Source organism: Neopsephotus bourkii, unplaced genomic scaffold (assembly GCF_033783945.1).
Source record: "Neopsephotus bourkii isolate Nb327-2 ecotype Australia unplaced genomic scaffold, CSIRO-AGI_Nbou_v1 NB_372, whole genome shotgun sequence".
Classification (NCBI taxonomy): domain Eukaryota; kingdom Metazoa; phylum Chordata; class Aves; order Psittaciformes; family Psittacidae; genus Neopsephotus; species Neopsephotus bourkii.
Window position 1 is genome coordinate 338,917 of NW_026900878.1, and position 21,948 is coordinate 360,864.

The 21,948-nt window shown below is 35.3% G+C and overlaps 1 protein-coding gene across 6 annotated transcripts in view; it reads right to left on the reverse strand.

Annotated features, from left to right (window-relative positions):
• The window catches only part of DICER1 (dicer 1, ribonuclease III), a 66,423-nt gene that overhangs the window by 38,936 nt on the left and 5,539 nt on the right, over positions 1 to 21,948 (reverse strand). For 3 of the 6 annotated variants that reach the window (XM_061348867.1, XM_061348866.1, XM_061348872.1), the window contains exons 2-4: positions 9,490 to 9,555; positions 8,469 to 8,569; positions 801 to 993 (exon numbers count right to left, since the gene is read on the reverse strand). In XM_061348867.1, coding sequence (XP_061204851.1) covers positions 801 to 944 — 144 coding nt within the window. In that variant the 5' untranslated portion in view covers positions 945 to 993; positions 8,469 to 8,569; positions 9,490 to 9,555. Of the gene's footprint in view, positions 1 to 800; positions 994 to 8,468; positions 8,570 to 9,489; positions 9,556 to 16,649; positions 16,897 to 21,948 lie in introns of those variants that run through there. The other 3 variants (XM_061348868.1, XM_061348869.1, XM_061348870.1) reach the window with 3 other exon arrangements.

Below are 21,948 nucleotides of genomic sequence, written 5' to 3' on the forward strand. Positions count from 1 at the left end.
AGCAATGCAATGAAAAAACTGACAGAAATAATACAAGCAGTAAATAAACTACAGACAAGTCAGTAGTATTTCTACACAATAGCAAATTTGCTGCTACTTTAAGTAGCTATTATCTTCTTAATAGATGATTGTGTTGCTAGATACATTATGTGAAGAAAGAAGCTCGAGCTTTTAAGTCTAACTGCATATATAAATTCCACCAAATAAGCAAGTACATTAGCTCAAGGTGATCCAAGTTTTTTCAGTAATATTAACTAAACGCTATATTTCAGGCACCTCTGCAGTGCAAAGAGAACTTACAATTCTAGAGATCAGAAATAACTTTCCTTAACAAAATGAAAATCAGAGTGTTCTGAGGGGTTTTCTGACATTACTGAGCTGCTTTGACCAGTATGTGGAAAAAAAATAAAGAAATCAAGATGTACTTTGTAGAAGACAAAAGGTCAGAGGTGGAAGAAGACGTGATTGTATGCATATAACCAAGAGGCAGTGTAATGTTTACTGTATTTGTCCCTGACAGCATTGCAAAAAGCAGGAAAAGAATATTCAGCTTAATAGATGTTCTGTTCATTAGAGCAAACTAAGGAGGAGGAATGGGGAATACTGCAAGCATAGAACACAGCCAAGCAAAAGGAAAAGAGAGACAATTAGCTCCCAACAGGTGGAGGTGCAAGGGAGACATGCCTAGACTGTGCATAACACTGCACATTCTACAGCTGCTCTAGTTCTTTTCCCATTAAGTTCATGGATTTCATTGCACATTTTTTCTGATGCTACTGTATTACTATTATCATTTGTACCTGATATTTTCTTGGCGTGTAAATGTTATCATGAATTGCTTCTTGTTGCCATGGTAGTCCAAAAAATGGACCCATTGGGGATGAAGCAGGGGTCATGAGCTGCAGTCCCGCCATGCTGAGGGATTGCAAAGCAGGGCTTTTCATTCATTCATCCAGTGTTTCTTTCATTGCATTTTTGTTCCAGCACAGCCTACTACAAGAATAAAAAGGAACAGTATTAAATACAGTCACAATATAAAGCAAGAAGAGAAAACTTAGTGTAAGAAGAGGACACTACTTGCTTTTAGTTCCAGTATATGCTAATATCATACCATTTTCAGCAGAAAATGTTAATTAGAAATTTACAGGCACTTTTCTATTAAAAGATGTGTGCATGAAGGTACCAAGGAAATGAAAAAGATGTACTTTAGAGAGTGAAATTCATTCTATGCATTTGAATTTACACGTATACATTTCAGTATAAAGTTCCATTAATGTTCTGACAGAATCCCATTTAAAATATCTTTAAGAACAGACATTTTTTAAATAATAAAGCTGTTTTACCTTTACTTCAGGAAAGAAGTATTATTTTCTAGAGCATAGGCATAAATAAGCATCACATTTTCCATTTTTCTTTCCAGTCAAAATGTCCCTATGACTACTTAAAGCTTTACATACACACAAATAGGAACTTTATCCTAATCTGTGGGAAAAGAACAGGAACTACACAAGAACCTCAGTATTTTCAAATCAACAGATCCTGATAAGCTTATCTGTTTAAAGACTGGCAGAAGAATTATAAATAATCACTGCCGCCTCTGGTAAGGACTAATGAAGAAAGGGAACCTTATCAGGTTAACCACCAATTTCCAGAAAGATATTCTAATTACTAAACAAACAAACCATTCACAACTTGATGACAATTATGGAAAACACTTTCCTACTAAGGCAGTGAAGTTCTCATCACTGGGTTTTTCTTAAAATGTTTGCCAACTGTCAGGAATGGTAGAGGTTTAGAAAAAAAATTATTATCTACCTTGCCCACAGAAACTAAGGCCTGACAATATAAAATATTGCTGAAGTAGAAGACAAACATACTGCATTAAATCTTCAGAAAATTCCCTCTATTGAAATCCGATACATACCCTATTCAGCAAGACAGTATTTTCAAAATCTAGTTTCCCTGAAAATTCCCAATACTCTATATTCATTTTTGCACCAATCTCAAAATGTGAAATGCATAAAACTGATGTTTTCAAATTTGATCACTCATTAGACATAAGTGAGGAAAAGCTGATTATCATTCTATCACACCCTTGCTTTTCTACAAAACAGAAAAGTTGGCTCAGTTTTGCAAATGTGCAGTGAGAAAGAAAAAAAAATGAGAAAAGTGCATGTTATCTAACAGACAATATTAACCACTAGTGTTTATGAGAAATAATCACTTTGAGAGATTGCAAGTAAAGCCATACAATTAAAGGTATTGATTTCTTTTCAAGATGAAACTTTATTTACCAAAGTCTGCACCTAATACAACATTTTAGCTCTTTATTATATATTCACATTTTTAAGTATTATAATTGGGTCATGTCTAAACATTTATAAGTATTATAATTGTGTCATGTCTAAACACTGATATACACTCTAACTTAACTAATATTAAATAACTATGGGAATCACTGACAAAAGAGGTCAAACTGGTTCTCTCCATTTTTCCATCTCAGGCATATTTTGTAAAATAAAGAGAAGGCAATACATTGAATTATATAATCACTCCTCTCACAGCTTCATGTACAAGTAATACCATTTCACAGAAAAAGTCAGATATAAAAATTTATGTATTATAATAGAAATAATTATTTCTCTTTTGAAGACAAAACATTCACGAGTAAACACTATTTAATGAAAGCGAGTAATTGTAACTTCTTGGCTTTTGGTTCAACAATAAATATACTTCCCCCTCTATAAAATACAGTATTTCTGTATGAAAAGCACATTTAAATGTAACAAACAAAACCCAACAAAACCCACACCCAAACAAGAAAAGGGGCAAATGTATATTTTCACAAAATATACTAAAGAATGTTCTTGACATTTTATGCAATTTTTTTTCAGTGGCTTTTGAATGAATCTCCAACTCATGCAAATCCTCTCATTTACTCCAAGTCTTCCGGATTATCTGAACAGATGAAATGCATCAATATATTGTCTTATTTAGCTGCAACTAGAAAACAGCATAGTCTACACACATAAAATCAGTAACACAGTTATTCAGTTCAGCTGTAATACAAAAAGACTCCTGTAGGTTTTTAAATTGGTCTTACACATTTCAAACGATGCATACAAATACACGCAGGTTCTGTTCTAACAATTCAACTAGTAACTTTATAGAGTTCAAATCTGGCACAACTTTAGATGTTCTGGTTCACTCCCTCTTTGCAACTAGTGGTTTCATGGCTGTTCCTCCACTTCAATTCCACAGCTCTGAGTCTTGGGACACAACCAGGAGGAAACATGCATATGTGCTATACAATTGCACACAGCAAAGATGGTCACCCTTGACATTCTGATCTACTGAGCATTTGCACATAAAATATAATGATGTTAATCAGTATGTGACTAATCAGATTAAATCAGTCATGTGGCAAGGACAGTAGCATGATACAAAATCTTCCCCAGCCCCCCGTTGAAAGCATTTGGAAACTCTGGGCACTGCTAACAGAAGTGAAGCTTTTCTATGAAGTGACAGCTTATGTATATGACAGGAGGGGAGGAAGGAGAAAACATAAGGGAAAAGTGTTATCCCCAGCCCTCCCCCCCGCAAGGTTATAGATGAAGCTCCTCTTTAATATATCTAGCTTCCCTTTTTATATTCCAATAAGCATCACACTACTTGGTAACATAAACAAAAAAATCCTTTGAAGAACACAAAGTGTTTATCGTGACTAGAGTATTTCACTGAAACAGTCTCAGGCCTGCTTCTCTACTTACATATAGCAACCCATGTGGACATACAATTAGTGTTTACTTTGTTTAAAATGAGACCTCATCAGTGTCACAATTTCTCAAAGCTAGAAAGGACCAGGAAAAAAACCCCAAAAACAGAACAAGCCTTTTGTGTAGTAAAAGTTAAAGCCAATTCCTCAAGCATTCTTTTATCTAAACCCAGCTACTTTAGTTTCATAAATTACTTCAGGTCAGCAGTGGTTCCTCCTTGTTTATTATTCCACCTATTCTGTGTCTTTTCCAAATCATAAATACAACTTTGGAAAACATATAAAATAGCTGTATCACATCACCAGGAGAGAATCAAGTAAAGAAAACCAACCTTATTTTAGAAAGCTGCTAACAAAAAACAAGCATAGAATCTAATATTCACAAATAATCTCATTTCCTTTGCTACACATTTTACTACAGTGATACTAAGTTAGCTACCCCACCACAAGAAGCAAGAGGATTTATACTTATGTACAGTTCCAGCTTGATCTGGAAAAGCTGTGAAACAACATATACTACAATTTCAGTTTATGTGTATCTTATGAAAGACCTGCCCTAAAGTACAATCAAAAAGCACTGTTGAAAAAAATTCTGAAGTACATGCACGTTTGTACCTTGAAGAGTAAGCACAAGCTAAGCAGAACACACTTGAAATAGTTTAAATCCTCTTCCACTGTATGCCAACTCCGGTAAAAAGAGAAAGTTCTCCTGCCTAAGCCATCAACGTTACTTCCTGCTATGCTGAAGTTTCCTAGTCCTGGCCTTCATTTGAATGATTTTTATTGTAAGTATACAAGATCTGACAAGATCAATGTCAACATTATTACAGAAGTAAGCCAGAAAATGAAGTAATTGTATCATTCTAAGTTGCTATTTCAATAGCAAGGAAAAATACCATGCTCGTCAATAAAAGAAAAGGAGGACAGGACCATCTAGAAATAAAAAAGGAAAAACACACATCTACTTGAAGAACAGGTTTTAAATTGAAAACATCTGAGATGTGTGTGTTCAGAATCTCTGGACAGAAATCAACTGAACCTAGCCAACTGAAACCAGCTAACAGAGAAGCAGAGAAAAACCCAAAGTAGTCGTGCTCAGCCAGAGTAATAAACGTACCTGCTAAGATGCTCCATATTATTCACTGTGCTATTTTGAAAACTGGTAGACTAAGAAACTGTAAGAACTTGTTGAATCCAGATGTGGAGGGAGAAACACCGCAAACAAGTCCTGGTTTCTGTCATTTCAGACTAGGTTACAGAAGTTGGATAAAACAGCACAGTGCCCAAGCTTACCTGTTCTACTAAAATAATACTGAAAGGTCCAGTTTTATGACCATTACTCACCATAGTTTTAAGAACAATATCCACAACTCTGTGTCCTTACTTCAATACATACTTATGTGAACAGTGAACCGGAAAGCTAAAACTAACCCCTTGTTCTACTAATTAAGGAATTTAATTTCAGAAGGGCACAAGGTTAGGAATGAACAGTCAACAACACTTAACAGCCATTTCTTCCAGACTACAGTTATTCTGGAACCGTGCTGTAGGTTTTTCAGTCACAGGATTATACCCAAGTTGAAGCAATCCTTCAATGTAAGAAAGATAAAAGCCCCCCCCCCGAAAAAAAATAAAAAATAAAAAAATCAAGGTTTACTGCACTAAGGAATACAACCCAAACCAAGCAGGGCACACACCTGAAGTAAGACATCCCAGGTCTAGTCCTGCTCCAAAGACAGTCTAATAAAACATGGAGTGACACTGAAGTAAACAGAGAAGAGACTAGAGCCCTGCAGATGCACCTTTCAAGTTTTCACCACCATATGCATGCATTATATTAATTATCAAGTTAATGCAAAGCTACAACTATCTCCTATTATGATCAAAAATTTATTACTGCCATGTGCAACTTATATCATTTGCTTTCATCACTACCATATGTACCCAGTATAATCCTTGTGACATAAAAATCAGAATGCTCTAAAGACACTCTCAACATCAGCAAAAAAAAAATAAATGTCAGCCTCAATGGGTTAAAGATAAAAAAAATCCACTTACTCTAAAGCAAATAAACCATGATCTATGAGAAAGAAAAAAACCAAAACCCTTGCTGCTTGAATGTGCTCTTACATGAACCCCTGAAGAGTCTGAATACCACATTCTTTATACATAAGTTTTATTCCAACTGATACACGAAATATTAAGTTGCTGAAAGATGTAACACAGAAAATTCTTACTTTGGTAATGGAGAACCAAACAAAGAAAACTGTGAAATGTTACAGATACAAAATACAGAGTAAAAAATGAACGTAAATGTTGATTTACAAAATGAAAATATCCACTGAGAATGTTCCACATGAGTTACTGCAGAAGTTTGCAGTAAAGTGACTTCTACTTACACTATAAGCAGTCAGTGGCAAGAATTGGTTTTGCCCAAGTGACGGTAAACATACAAGGATTCTGACACCATCTGGTTTCTAAATCTGCTTTTTAGAAGTGTACTTTTTAAAAGGATTTGCCTTTTCCTGTGATAGTCTAAAGCGTATTTCCTGTGATAGTCTAAAGCATGTTTCGTGAATATTACTCCTGTAACTTCAGTTCTCTCAAGAGAACTCAGAAAAAAAAAAACCCAAAAAATCAAAGCTATACACAGCTTTTATTGGGGGGGGAGGAGAGAGGGAGTGTGGGTGTTTGGGGGTAAGTGCCCAAAACTCAAACATCTTGGAAACAAATGAACAAGTTTCATTTTCATGGGAAGAAGTTTTTGCCCCTTTATTTAGCATCTGGTATCTAGTATACTCCAAAATTGAAGCACATTGAGATTTCTCTTACCAACTCAAAACTCAAAAGTCTGTGAACAACATTAGGCCCCGAAGGTCTAAAGTAAGGAAATACTGTCAGTATTACTCAATACGATGAACGAGAAATCTCCTTAATATTATGCTACCTTTAATGTACAATGCAGCTGCACAAGGCACTCATCTGTTACCCTTCAAAGACATTTACCAATGCACTGCCTAGCAACAATTTTTATATTTGGTCTTAGAATATTCTTATTAAATATAAAATCATATTTAAGATCTGTTCCCTTTCAAGAAGGGCAAACAGAATGCACAAATGCTTACAAAACTCAAATGTAAGCATCCCTAAGGGAAACCAGGGAAGCTGATTCTTAAACATAATCACTAATATTCACTGTGGATGTTCATCTTTAACTAGGAGAATTTGCTCGATTTTTCCTGATACAGAACCAGTCTAACAGCACAAGCAGAATACTGGTCTCTAATAGCATATCAAAGCAGCAAAGGCTGTTTTCTGTTGTTCAGAGAAGTTTCATTAAAGAGATTATTAAATGAAGATTACATTGAGGCTCTACATTTGAATGAGCTTCTTCTGAAACATTTCTACAATCAATACAGTATAGTTAACAGCTGGAACTTCTGTCAGGACTCCTAAACGTATACAGAAGAGAAATTGAGTAAACATGACACTTAGAAAAATGCACAACCCCTTAAGTCCTAAATTTAGTGTTCACTCACCAGTATGATCAAACCTACATTTGAAGCAAAAGCCTAATGAACAGTTTCTGCTGCAATTAGTCTACCGTTATTAACAGAACCAGAAGATCACAGTTCACACCAACAAAGCTGTGCTGCTGTACACTGGAACAGTCTATAGTGGATTATACCACTGTATGTCAGCATAACATATGTGGGCTGTACAGCATTTACTAGTACAGAAATAAAATGTGAAAATAAAATTCAGTTTTCTAGCATACCTATAGTGACAACTAGTGCACATGAAGCATTCAGAGTAACAGTTTACAACAGTGGATGTTTCTCCTTTAACAAATTCAGACATGCAACCAGATTCTGGAAAAAGCTCTCATTTTCAAAATGATATGTATAAGGCCCAGTGCAACAGTCCTAACCATGTAGTTGCTTAATCAGTGGTGCGAAACTGGTACGATGCAGATTCTTCTGCTTTTGCCTCCTTAACACAAGAAAAAACACTAAGCATCTGGCAAGGTGAGGACCAGAGAAGTTAGATACATTTCTGTGTGTTCATGACTATGTTCTCAAACCACATACCAATTTTTGTTTTATGTCTCTTTAACTGGCTAGCATCTTTCCCTGTCTTTGCTGAACTTGTACTTCAAACTGAAGCACACTATTTAAACTAAGGCCTTAACAATTTACCTGCCATTTACTTCCTTCAACGTTTACTTTGTATCTTCTATCTGGAGCAACATATAAATTCAATTCTAATTCTAACCCTTTGTATCACTACTCTTTTGTCTTCCCACTTTTTTTCTTCCCCCCAATTGACTGTATTTGATCAAATCAACTGCATTTGAATATAAAAACCACAATAAATATTTACACAGGTACACACCCCATTTTAAGAAACTTAGTATATTTTCTAATAGTACTCTGCTTCATAAGAAATACCAAAGCACACGTTTCATGACAAACATCTTTTTATCTGTGCCACTGCTGTACCTAACCACCTGCAAATAAAGTAGCTACTTTTATTATTCTTTTCCAAGACATTCACGGTAAATTTCTGTAATCTCATACATGGAAATTACTTTACTCTACGGTCCTGAAGAAGCTTTAAAAATAAGACAGAAGAATGCAGTGAAGCAATGCTTAAAAACCTGCTTCTCCCACACTGCAAAGTACAACCTTACCGTTTTAATTTCCGCAGTCTCTGTGTTTATGCTTCGCGAACTGCACTTTGACATCATGATATCAGCTTGTAGATTTATCACATAATTTGCAAGCTTCGCCTCTTAAAAACAACAACAACAAAACTTATGAAGTACAGAAGTGGTTTCAAAAAGGAAATACAATAGCAGGGTTAATTGTAGTGATTCAGTTGCTTATAAGCATTTAAATGTGTCAAGACTACATATAACCTGCTGACAGAAAACAAGCAATTTAAGTCCATCCTGAACATGAATTATTTTTATTTAGTATTAGAAAGAAAAATTTAAAAGTGTGATTTAAAAGCTAATTTTTGGTAGTTTAAATGTGCAAGGAAAGCCTACTTCCCTAATCCTATTTACAGGTTACTATGATAACCTGTTCCTGTGAGAAAGACAGTAGCAGTACGTTCCATCTAATTTTACTACGTTCTGTTTAACTGTACTGTTTTCCCCATGAACATGTATTTTCATTTCAGTTGACTTAAATGTAAAAAAAAATATAAAAATAAATTTGTAATCCCTACTTTCTCTAAAGTATTTCAATTTGAAAGCGTAAGTACAGTAAGCTCATGAAAAAGCAACAACCATTTCTTCCTAAGCACATTAACACATTCTTTAAGAAAAGTAAAAATATTGTGCAATTAAGACTGTGATTTACATAAAATCACATTTAGCTAAAGAAGTAAAATTAGGGAAGACGGTCATTCATGACAAAGAATTTCATAGCTACATTATCCATTCCATAAAACTACCACTTATATCAAAAATACCATATTTAAACAGACCTGCAGAGTTCAAGATCTAAAATAAAAAATTTCTACAATATATTCACATAAAGTGTAAGTTTTCCCAGACCTAAAGAGAGATTCTTAAGTCAATTTTTTTTTAAATTGATACTGAAAACTTAAATGCAAAAATCTTGATGAAAACTTCTACTCCAATCAGCTCCATAAAGTTAACAAGGAGGACACTCCCAAGATTAGTTCAGTATGTTCATTTTTACCTCAAACGCTGATGCTGAGCTTTTCCAGAGTCTCCAAGCCTGCAATTTTGTTTCACCCTAGGTAACCTAAAAGGCAATATAAGAAGAGAGCATTTTAACATGAACTACCATAAAAATCAATTGTGCCATGTGCTAGTCTGCTTTACTGCATTTTAATATTTAGCTCTGTAGCAATAGCACATGGTCCTTCAAAATCTAATTATCGTATGTCCTTTTTTGTCTGGGTACAGACAGGCAGTGCCTGCAAGATCAGCTTTAAGTGCTCAGGAGGTATTTGCATATTTTTTTTTTATCTGCTAAAGTAATTGCTAGCTGAGTCCAACCAGATTTACAGTTTATCTCCCCTGTGCTCCCTCCACATGTTTCAGCTAATACAGTGCTGAAATCTTGAAGAAAATTATCATTCAGAACATTTTAAAAAGATATCTTAAAGAATGTGTTTCCAGAAAACAAAATAAAGAAACAGCTATTGTTTTCTTTTACAACAAGAATATGAAGGGAGCACAGCACAGAAAATCTGATGAGTGCTGAGTACAAAACAGACCTTCACAAATTTTACTCCCAGGGCTGCATTTTGCATTTGTGTTTGCACCATACATACATCCTTTTTTCCTGCACAAAATAAATTGCTGCTAAGCTGCAGCAATCAAAACTTATTGTAAAGGTTCCTGTTATGCCTATTCATTTATTAACTGCCTCTAAAACATGAGCCAGAATATGTATTCCATTGAACCAGAAAATAGCTGAATGGAAAACTGTCACATCTACAGTAAAAACAGAGAAATATATTCCACTCTGTATTTGCAAGATAACCAGAAATGAGCAATAAATACAACACTATATAACAAGTATGAACAGAAAGAAAAGGTTCAAGTCTTGTCAGTAAAGCTAATGCCACATACAGCTTCGCACAGCAAATTTACTTTATTCCCTACTCATAGATGGCAAATACCAAAGCACACAGATGAGGAGGTAAGATCTGGGAGAACCAAAAAAAGTATGTAATTCTCCACCAACCACAACAATTTCCTTTGGCACATCAAAGCCCTACAACAGAAGACTGCAGCTTTAATCGATTGGCAGACATGAATTACAGTAGGCCCTTTTAATGCTGAAGCCAACATAAAACCAGACAGGCCACATTCCTGAGATGCAGTCAAGTTCTAGTACAAAACGCCAAGCTTATATCACATTAGCATCTAAATGGTAGTGGTGCGCCACTCACAAAAGCCTGTTGCGGGGCAGGGTTGACCATGTACCGCTGCAGGCCACAGGCATCATCTGCAGCTTCCCAAGGACCCCAGAGGACCACGGGCACAGCCAGGGGTCACCATAGCAAACAACACAACCAACCCCTTCAGCGCTTACTAACTACAGCATTGGAGTCCAACCTCATAAGAGTTTTTTACCACATTAAAAAAGGAAAATCTTTTTACTCTAGAGTGATCAGGGACCTTGTTAAAAGCAAGCAAAGGGCTGAAAAGGGAAAATCAGTGAGGTTTCTAGAATCTCTTCTATTGAATAGTAACACTACTTTTTCATAACAAATAAAATAACATCTATTAAGAACTGTTAAGAGCTCAACATTCACATATTTTATCTAAAGGTAGGAAGGTGAGAGTTCCAAGATAATGAGCCATTTGGAGTGTCTAACTAGACACACCACAAACACACCAAATACTCTTAAGAAAGCAGCAGCAACAGAAAAAGAAAAAAAAAAAAAACTAAAAAAAAACCCGCAACAATGCACAAAACAAAACCCAACGCTCAATCAAAAACCAAACAGTTCTTATAAAGACATCAAGAGAAGCATCCAAGAAGTGACACACCATTCACTTCCACAAAGCTCCAGTGCCCTAGAAACCTGAAATTAACCAATAGTTACTTCTCGAAGTCTCAGCCAAGATCTTCAAGTATCTTGGCTATTTGCTACTTAACAGTTGCTAATACAAAACCCAAGTACTTAAATATACCAGAGCATACAGAATATATCAACAGGCTTTGTAATGCAGTATTTGAAAATAATCATGTTAATATGATGCCTAACTATTAAAAAAGTGATGCTGCTATTAAAAAAGGACCTACAGACATACTACTGGCAAAAGGCTGAGCCTGAAACACAGACTATCAATGTTCCTACTCTTCAATATCTACAGTTTGAAATTAACTATTCCCTCCATCTCGGTAATGATGTTCATATTCAAACCATTATTCAAGCTGTTAACAACTTGAAAATTAAGTTCTTATCTTGCAAGAAGATCTACACAACTGGACTCTTAAACAGAACTATGGTGAATTATCATCGTGCAAATACAAATGAATTCCAGCAAAAATCAAATCACTGCAGCAGAGGGTAAAGTATAAAAACTACCACTATGACTGGGAAGAAAAAGTCTGTCTGGGCTGGCATCCTGTCTCTGTATAATTACAGCCGGTCGCAGATGCTGGGGGGGGGGGAGGCTGACTATAAAGCAGGACCCATCCCCTCTTCCAAGTGTTATTCCAGCAACCTTATATTTAAAACATTTTTCTTTTGTTTATTATGGCACAAACAATAAATTTAGTCAGAAACCACAATACAAACTCTCTACTGCCTCAGATTAACTCCAAAACAAAATACTCTTAGCATCCAAAGAACTAAGCCTTCTCTATGGAAGTCAGGAAAAAATTAATAATAAAAAATTACACTCTGGACATAAATAAAAAAAATCTGAACACTCGAACACAATAGATTTAACAGCAATTAGAGTTAAATTATTAATGTAACATTTTCAGGGTTATTTTCAAGCTACTGCTTGAAAATTAAGCCACAAAAAAAAAAATCACATCTAAGTTTATAGATCTTAATTTATATAGGCAATTACACTATTATTATATCACTATCACAAGAAGGAATAAATGACCATATCTGTGAATTTATTTATCATTTGGTCCTTTACATGGGTAACAAATTATTTGCTTGTGATTTAGCTTATTTAAAGGTTAGCTTCAAGCTTTTCAGGTGCCTACATCATTCGACAAAGGCAATTAAGCCCACATTAGGACAGCGAGTTCGCTTTTCCCAACCTGGGAGCAAGCTGTGAGGCAAGTACAGTTCCAAAGCACCAGTTATTCTTGCTTGTAAGTAAAAGCAGCAGCTGCCTCCTGAATATAACCCCACGTGGGTATTTCAATCCCATTATTTGCATAAACATAAATCCTTTCTCTCCATGTGGCATAAAGTCAAGTTCCCCAAAACATGAATGGGTGGGTGTTCGACAGTTTTCTGTTGTCTCTGTGCCAGTACATCAAAAATTAACAAGATTCCTACATTACAAAAGGCTGTCTCTGAAGTCAGTAATTGCATGATGCAAGACCTGCAGACATTTGGGTTTTAAGTCACCCTCTAGAATTTCCACCGAGTCTAAAATTAGCATTCAAATCTATAGATGGTCATAATATCAGTTTCTGTATCACCCAAGAATCAGTATACAAATGATAGGCTTTTTAAAAAAAAAAAAGAAGAATGTTTATTATTAATGACGCATCGAACTAACTCATCTTAATGCAACCTTAAAATACATAAATATTATGCACTAGTTGGCACATTATTTACTCCAATTACATTTTGGGCTTTGCAGCTTTTAATTTAATTCCCTAAAAAAGAAAGGCTTCTCACCCTACATGTCTGCACATGCTCTTCCCCTGTAAAGAAGTTGCCAGTACACTACTGGAATTTTCTTTCATGTGAAGCTGGGTTGAAGTCAGTATTAAGTTCAATAAAATATGTGGTATAAAGACTATTTTTGCTCCAAGAAGACATCAAAAACTGCTCAGATGCCACAGAATCAAATCTAGAGAGAGATAATGGGACGAGTGAAGGATAAGAAGGGAGGAACAGGACATGACAAACAAAACCAAAACACCCCGTACTTTGTTAATTCTTACATTTTATTGGGAAAAAAAAAGAACAAGCTGAACCCCCACACAAACAACCCAATACTGAACCACTGGAAAGACATTTCCATCGCACCAGAGTATGTAAGAGCATCTAAAGGTGTAGACAAAAACATCCTGGAATACGAACATTGTTGCAAGAGCTCTCACACAAGATGAGGGACAGAATTTCCCACATTATAATTGCAAGACAAGAATACATGTGCCTGACTGTAAAATTATCTGAATTGATTCCAAAATGGAAAAAGCCATTAGAAAAGGAAATTCTTAGCATTTTATCCATCTGGCTAACCAACTTCGTGTGCAAAGCCATCAGAAAAGGCTTTTATGTGGAGCCATTTCTTGTTTTAAGAGTCGAGAATCAACCCGGCCAGTGTTAATTATCTACATGACTCTAATCTCAATAACAAGTGTGGTGCATTCTGCAGCATTAATGGACCAATGCTAAAAAAACTTTTCACGATGAAGCACTTGACAGGTATTCCAGGTATTTTAAATTTTACCTTTATAAAAATTGAAATAACCTTTAACTTAATGCTTTCTATTTGACTCTATTTGAGTCAAACTGAAAAGAACTGCTTTTATTACTTTTATTCCTACTGAAGCATTATGCCTCAGCACAGAAGCAGCTACTTAGATGATACATACCTAGTTGAATACAATGAACATCATGTTTATAAGCTACAGCATGTTATAGATACTGTTGTTTCCTTACATGTAAATATATGCATTTAGAATAGAACATTATTGTTTCTTTACATACTTTACACTTAAACTAATATAAGATGTTGGCAGGTCACATCAATTAACAATTTTTATTTATTTTAATGCATCAATCTTGCACTTTTCAATACTGCCCCATAAGGCACAGATTTACATACTGTATGTGGCTCAAAACTGGTGAGAAGTCATAGTTACTACATTTTTTAAGAATATGAAAGCAGCAGCTTCATGTAGTATTTTATTATTACAGTTATTTGTAACACTGTTGACCTTCAAGAACAACTGAGATGACACTGAAACTGATTCACATATATCTAAGAATTTACCTGGTGAAAAGACAGCCATGGGAGAGCTGAAGTGCCTGTCTGAGGTAAAGTGGCAAAAAAAGTAACAATACGTGATGAGACATGCTTGTTTTGATTCTTCTCAGTCCTGAGCTACATAGGTAAGAAAAATTGGAATAGTTTACAAAGATTTGAGGACTACATCTTGTGTTGTATAACCTAAAATGTTTTGATTAAAAAAAAAAAATCCCTTTATTTTTAACAGATGCCTTAAATAGAAGTCTTGGGTTTAAGAGTAAATACGGAATAATCATGATTTGACTTTGAAAAATAAAAATACTCAATACCCAAAATACTCAATTGGAACAGCTTTCTCTCCCCATTATATGGAATCATAGATGTCTAAAAAAATAACAGAAGCTTTAAATTTAGAAGCTTTTTTTCCCCTCCTCCTTTAAAAGCTTTCCACATTCTGAGCAACTATGAAAGCACAAGGTCAAACAGCAGAACAGCCTACCATGTTAGAGTTGCGATGTAACCCCTACCACCAACTCTTGCAACTAAGCACTAGTAACACTTCGAGCGCACAGACCACAAAACTGACCCACTCCCAATTCAACCATTTGTCAATCTTCCACAGTAGCAGAACAAATGCAGGATGAAAAAGAATAACTTAAGATAAAATAGAGAGATTTCTCTGAATTATATTATTAGGTATATTAATAGATATCTTTGCCTGATGCCATGTATACATTACAATTAAGAATCTCTTCAGTCCAGTGCAGACCAATTCAACACAATTTTTCAGCTTAGCTCTGCACATTACATATATAGGAATGGATATTATACTATGTGGTTAATAAAAAAGAAGCTAAGCTGCTACTCCTTGTTGAACGGTGTAAAGGCTTCAAAACCTGAGGGGCAAATTATTTTTTAGCCTTCTTTTCTCAGAATGGAATGAAAGCTATCACAGCATACAGGCAAAAGCATTCTCCAGTTATGCAAATGAAAGGATTGTTCCAGACATCAAAGCATGTTTTACTGAATATGGCATTACTCAATTATTATTGAAGCAAGTTAGAAGGAAAGGTAATGGAATACTGCTGAAAAAAAATCCACATTTTCTGTATTATTCTCTAAAACCACTCAGGGTTGAGAAATTATGCTTTAAATGAGTTAAATCCCTGTGTATAATGCAGTTGAGGGTTTCTGACATTAGCTTGGGTTCTGGAAGCAATTAATACAGTACTGCACCTGTCAATTCTGCTGCGCACAACTCAATTTCCTATGGTTCTTTCCGTTTCAGACTGAGTAAGTGGCACAGTATTGCACTGAAAGACAGACATACCTACAGGATTCTGCTCAATAGCCATCAGCTGATGTAAACTCCTTTATTTTGCAACACTAAAATTCTCTACCACTGTAATTCTATCTGTCCTGAACTGCATTTTCAGGGCAGAACACAAATATACTAGTTTTAATTTCTTGTCTAAAAATATCACCATAGACTTTGCTTTACCCAGAATTACCAACTCCACAGCATTGGTAATCAAGTAACAGTAGTATCAACAAAAAATATGAAGCAAAAGAATTCTGTCCTGTTCTTACCACACCAGTTGTAGTTTCCACAGAAGCTGTCAATGACTAATATAATCTAATTACCATAAGTATAATAGAAGTCATTTTACAGGTTGCTTGATTGCAGCAACATTAAACAGTCAACATCAAGCAACCATCAACAAAAAATGAGGTGTTGTACTGTTTCATTAGTTCAGAGTTTTCAGGAAAAAAAATAAATAAAAAAAAATGAACCAAATTCTGTGAGGTCTTCCTGACAGCTGCAACAGCAGAGCCGGAACAGTCTCTGCTTTCTGCTGGTGTCCTAAGCTTCTGCTCTGGGTATATTAAGTCCTACAAAAAATAAGTGACAGCCTGGCAGGTCCATTTGCTGCAGAAATCCTGGCAACTGACCAAACCCAAAAACAAGTGAACAAACATAAGAGCTGGGAAATGACAGGAGAATCAGATAAGCAGAAGAACACATCACCACCATTTTGAATTTGGGAAAAGAAAAATAAGAGTCACACACAATCTGATGCAGTTATGACTGTAACCTTCTTCCAATCTGGGCAGCTCTGCAGACACTTTCAGTAATTTCACTTAGCAATGAGAACTGAATTAGGAGTACTTTCTTTCCTTCATTTATCCTTGCATTACCTTGCAGATGACCAATTCCAGTAGGTCAGACTGACTATGTAGCTATCCAGAGGTCAATCAAACCCAGACTCTCTGAAGAGATCCATAAAGCAGCACAGGAGGGGACAGAGCAGAGCAGCTCTAATGAATAGGTAGCCTGTTAGGCAGAATCAGAAGAAACACTGCCAGCATTTAAATGACAAAGAACTCAATCAAGTTATGAGGCAATCAAAGAAAAGGAGCAAGCTTCTGTAGGCAAACCAGAAAAACATGAACGCAATAAAAATATTGGGAGAATTTGAGATAATTCTGCTTACAAAAAGAAAACACAAAAATTACTAAAAATCTTGAGACCAAATAATTAAGTTTTAAAATAGAAAGTAATCAAGCATTTTAAGGTAAATTACCATTAACACCCCAATACAGCAAGCCTGATTAGATCAAAAGTATTAACACTCCATAATTTAATCTGGATTTATACTGGGAAATCTTACATATAATGTTTCTTATACGGCTAATCTTTCTATCAGTTACAAAAATTTTGGTTTGCAGTTTTCTTCGCAAACAAGTGCTGCTACATTGACATTATTTACCTTGATTTGCAACTATCAAATACAGGCATCTGATTAATGAGGAGGGTAATGTCACAGCATTATTAATATTCAAGTAATTATACCATTTAACTTATTAACTGGTATATTCTATTATGTAGTATAATTTTTCCCCTGCTTATTATGCCTATTACAGTGCCTTTGGAAAGGATTTACAACTCAATTAATGCAAATATATCTTAAAGTTATAATAATAATTAAAACTTTAAATTATGCAAAATACTTAAATACAACTGGCTTTCAATTTCATTGACTAATCATTTGCTTTTATCAGCTAATGAGCTGCCTTATTTGAGTAGGCATAAACAGATGTACTGAGATGCCTAAAGTGGCTGTAATTGATTGGTATGATGTTCAGAATGATTTAAGCAGGATACATGCCTACCTAACTTTCAATAGAGATCTGAATGATTTCCCATTTCTTCCTTAGCACTTTTTTCTCAGCTCTGTAAAGGAATCTTTCATTTCTCTTTAATTAACAGATGAACAACAATCCCTTTCTTGCACAATAAAAATCAAAAGTAGTATTTCTAAGAAAACTGCATAGCTTTCACATTTTTAAAAACTGAATAGACATACTTACTGAAAGACAGAAGTAATTCCAACACTCAAACCTTTTCTCTATAACTAGATGTAGTTCATTCAAAATTGATCATTTTCATAATTTACAATTCAAGGTACTTCAGCATCTTTCAAACACATACTAAAACAAAATGGTGGGAAGTAAAAAAACCCAACAAATTAAACCAAAACAAATCCCAGGCTATTAAGTCTAGGCCTTTAAAACTGGCAATAAAAAAATAGTTTTGAAATAAAATTTTAAAGGTATATTGAAGTAATTAAAGTTTGACTTGGCTGCACAGAGAAACTGAGACTAATCAACTTAGGCAATGAAGTTCATTCAAAAAGTAAAAGTGCATTAAACCCTTATGGGCAAGCTGCCACTGAAAGACTGACCTTACATCCTCTCCAATATAAGATTAAACACAGAGCATATGCAGAGTTTTAACATGCCATAATTTCATCAAATTGGCATTTCATTTTAGCATTCTCAAGTATGCTCATCAAAATCTGTGTCTGGCTGTACAAACTTTTTCAAAACAATCACAGAAGAATATGCTCTCTGGTGTAGACAAAATACAGGAAAGTCACTTTGTATTTTACCACTTTTCTTTCACTTTCACTCAGCAGTGAGACAAAATGCTGCATGATAAAGACTTCCAGATCACAGCTTAACATGCATTTAATATGGCACTGCTATACACACAAGAGCATCACTCATTCACCCTTCAACCTGCATGATGCTTCAAGCCCTGTATTTTGCTGACACAACTGTTTCCAGGTAATTTATGACATCTAGAGACAGACCATAACAGATTAAGGAAATCACACAGAATAAAACTGTTTCTAAGATTAATTAGTCTCCTTAATCCACTTTACCACATACTTCAGAAGTGTTTGCACCAATAAAGCTTAACAACAAATACCACTACCTGGGGATACACGGGTCTTCTCTTTCTAGGCAGAAATGCCATCTAAAACACATGTCAAACTACCACCAAGACCTCAAATGCCTAAAAGGAAGAAGGATTTACTATTTGGAGTTGTATCTCCATGATTGTATCTTTCCTAAATCAAATACAAATATTTTATATTAAACTTTTCTGCATTTCTAATTAATCCTCTAGACAGTATCATAATATCGAGTGCAAATACTCCTGCATTAAGTACTGGCTATCATTTCATATGAAAATTACACACGTGTCAACTAATATTCGTAGAAATGTTCCCATAAATTGAAAATCGTAAATAGTGTTTATCCCATAAATCCAATGGGATACAAAAGCTAAGCCCGCACTTTAAGTGCTGAACTCATTACACTGAAAGACACATTGTTTACCTTTTGCATATTCTTGATCAAAGATTTCACGTATCTTAAGTGTACTACCACCTTTCAATTACATGTTTTAACAAAAAAACAAAGTCTATTATCACCACAAAACCAAGTTTCACCTATTGGAAAAAACACATAGTATGGAAAATTCACATAACCTCAACCCCATCCCCATTCTGTTCTGAATGCACATTTACTGGGTAGGAAGAAACAGAAATCTTGCTGAAGTTGGGGGAAAAAAAGGAAAATTATAAAGTTTTCATAGTCTTGCCTCTCAACTAGTCCAACTTGTTACTTCTGAACTTCCCACATAATTATCTAAAGACATCTGTTGTGGAAGTGTGGGGTCCTTAAGCTTTGAATCTTTGATTTCAAATTAAGGATTACAGTTCTCTATCATACTGGTGGTAAATAAACTATAGAGTGCTTTGTTTTTATTTTAGATTTTGTTTGGGGCATGTGGTGTGTTGGTCTGGGGTTTTCTGGTGGCTTGTTTTGGTTTTTTTGGTCTCTTTTGTTTTATTTTGTTTTTTAAAAATCAGGACACTGATTTGCCCTTCCCCAACTGAAGCCTAAGCACTGCTTTCAATAGCTTTTAAAGCTAATAAAGGTATGCCTGAGACCTTGAACACACGATTACAAAAAAAAAAAAAAACAACAAAAAAACCACACACACACACACACACACACACACACACACACACAAAAGACCTCCATCACTTTGAAAAGAATAGGAAGCTGGATAGAGAAAACCTTTTATTTTAGGCAGCTTGTTGCACAGCTCCCCAATTATGGAGTCACGACTATGAATTACTGCTAGATAAAAATGAGAGGTTTTAAACTAGGCATAACTCCAGAACCAAATTTCCCAAGCTAAGAGCTAGAGTCTAAGTGTTCCATCTTTATTATTGCACTCTCATGGTTGTTACCTTTGTTAAAAAGCTGTTAAAAGCTCAGAATAGTAAAGAAACACAGTTATATCCAATTATGTTTTTATTCTGTTTTCATAACAAACCATAAGCTTCTCCTCCTCCCCCTCTCTTGCTTTGGTTCATAACCTGGATTTACCACAGCTGATTTTCATATACAAAACCAAAAGATTACTGTAATAGTACACCTTTTTATAATAGCAGGTATTAGCCATAAGTAAAAAAATGGAAGGTTAAGAAAAATATGAAACAACTGTTTAAATTCATAGGTGAAAAGAGAAACCAATATTCATAAAGGAAGACAATAAAGTGGAAAGTAGGATTTTGGGATCAGATTTTATGAGACTGCAGATCCAATCCCATGGCAACCTAGTGCTAGATAAAGTAACCCCACTCTCACTGCTCCTCCCCTTCTCTAAAACAGCTTTGACAGTTGTCTGAGTCTTTGGGAGAAAAATAGTTCAGCACACTAACAAGTGTCTTGGATTTTTTTTCTTGACCTAGACAAGTTTTCTGCAAGCTGAATTGAACAGTTGATGGTGATCAGATGAGCATTAGAGCTGGCATAAAAAGATAGCTGTCATCCATTTTGACAGCCACTAGACTGCCTACATTACAGAAAACAAGCAAACTGGATTCAAAGGGGTTTTGACTGTCACTCAAAACCAGAGACCAGTTTCTCTTCTCTATTGCCAAATGTTGCTGAACTATTACACTAATGACAATAAAACTGAAAATACCAAATCTTCTTGCTGTCTAGTTCAAAACTACTTGAAAGCCGCAAAAGTAAACACCCAGTGGCAGCAGACAGCAGTATCACAATGGATGGATAAAAGATTTTAACAAGTGTTAATAGTTGGCAGTCAATGTACACATTATTAGCATTATTGGCATGCTACTCAAAATGCTTGCCAGAAATGAGCACCTGCTTCATCATTATGCCGGTCACTACATGCCTTAAAATCATCCAGTAATTCCTTGCAGATCCTCATCCACTGAGATAATAACCAACCAGTAGACAGCTTTAAGAAGTCACAAGTTTTGTCACTGAAAACTCACCTTCTACTCAGTTCAAGCAACACAGTCTTTAGACCTCCATTTTCCAGACAATTTAGTATTAATCAAGGCAGATTTCACCCCTCAACTTCTACACAGCAGAGCATTAACTATGCAAAGATTACCATAGCGAAAACTACTCCCCTCCTGGAAGTTGATCATGTGTTTCTAAAACTGAAGGAGCTAACGGAAGTATTTGGCATTAATCCAGTCTTTTTTCAATGAACTACTTCAAAATAAAAAAGCAGGCCTACATTGCCTATTACCTTCATCAAACCTACACCTTCTTCAGAGCTTTGTCACCTGTCACAGCTCAAGCTCTTCCCTTTCAAACCCTTCAAAATCCTTCAGTAGACTGTATAGCCACAATTCTTCAGAGGAAGATTTCACCAAGTCATGGTCTTTCTGATTACACAGTAAACAAATCAACCAATCTATTCAGCACATAAACCTACAGACTTGAATACCTGGGTATATTTTTTTTTATTTATAACATTTAAAGTATACAAACAGGCAGCTGCTTCTTGTCCTATCAATGCTTGCTATGCTGCTTTATTGTCAAAAAAAGTCAAATTAGGAAGCTACTGCTTCCTTTGGAAACAATGAAGAATGGAACACTCCTCTACCCCTTTTTACAAGTAGTAAAAAAACCACAAGGCAGTCCATAGGAATTTGTTTAATTTTCATAAGCTAACAGAAAATGCAGACCTTGCTTACAAGAATTATAAAAATAATGTGAAGGAGAAGTATAATCCCATGGCTCTTAGTAATATGCTTCCGTCACTTTCCTCTTGCAGTCTCTGCCATTCACGCTGACCATTCACTGACCT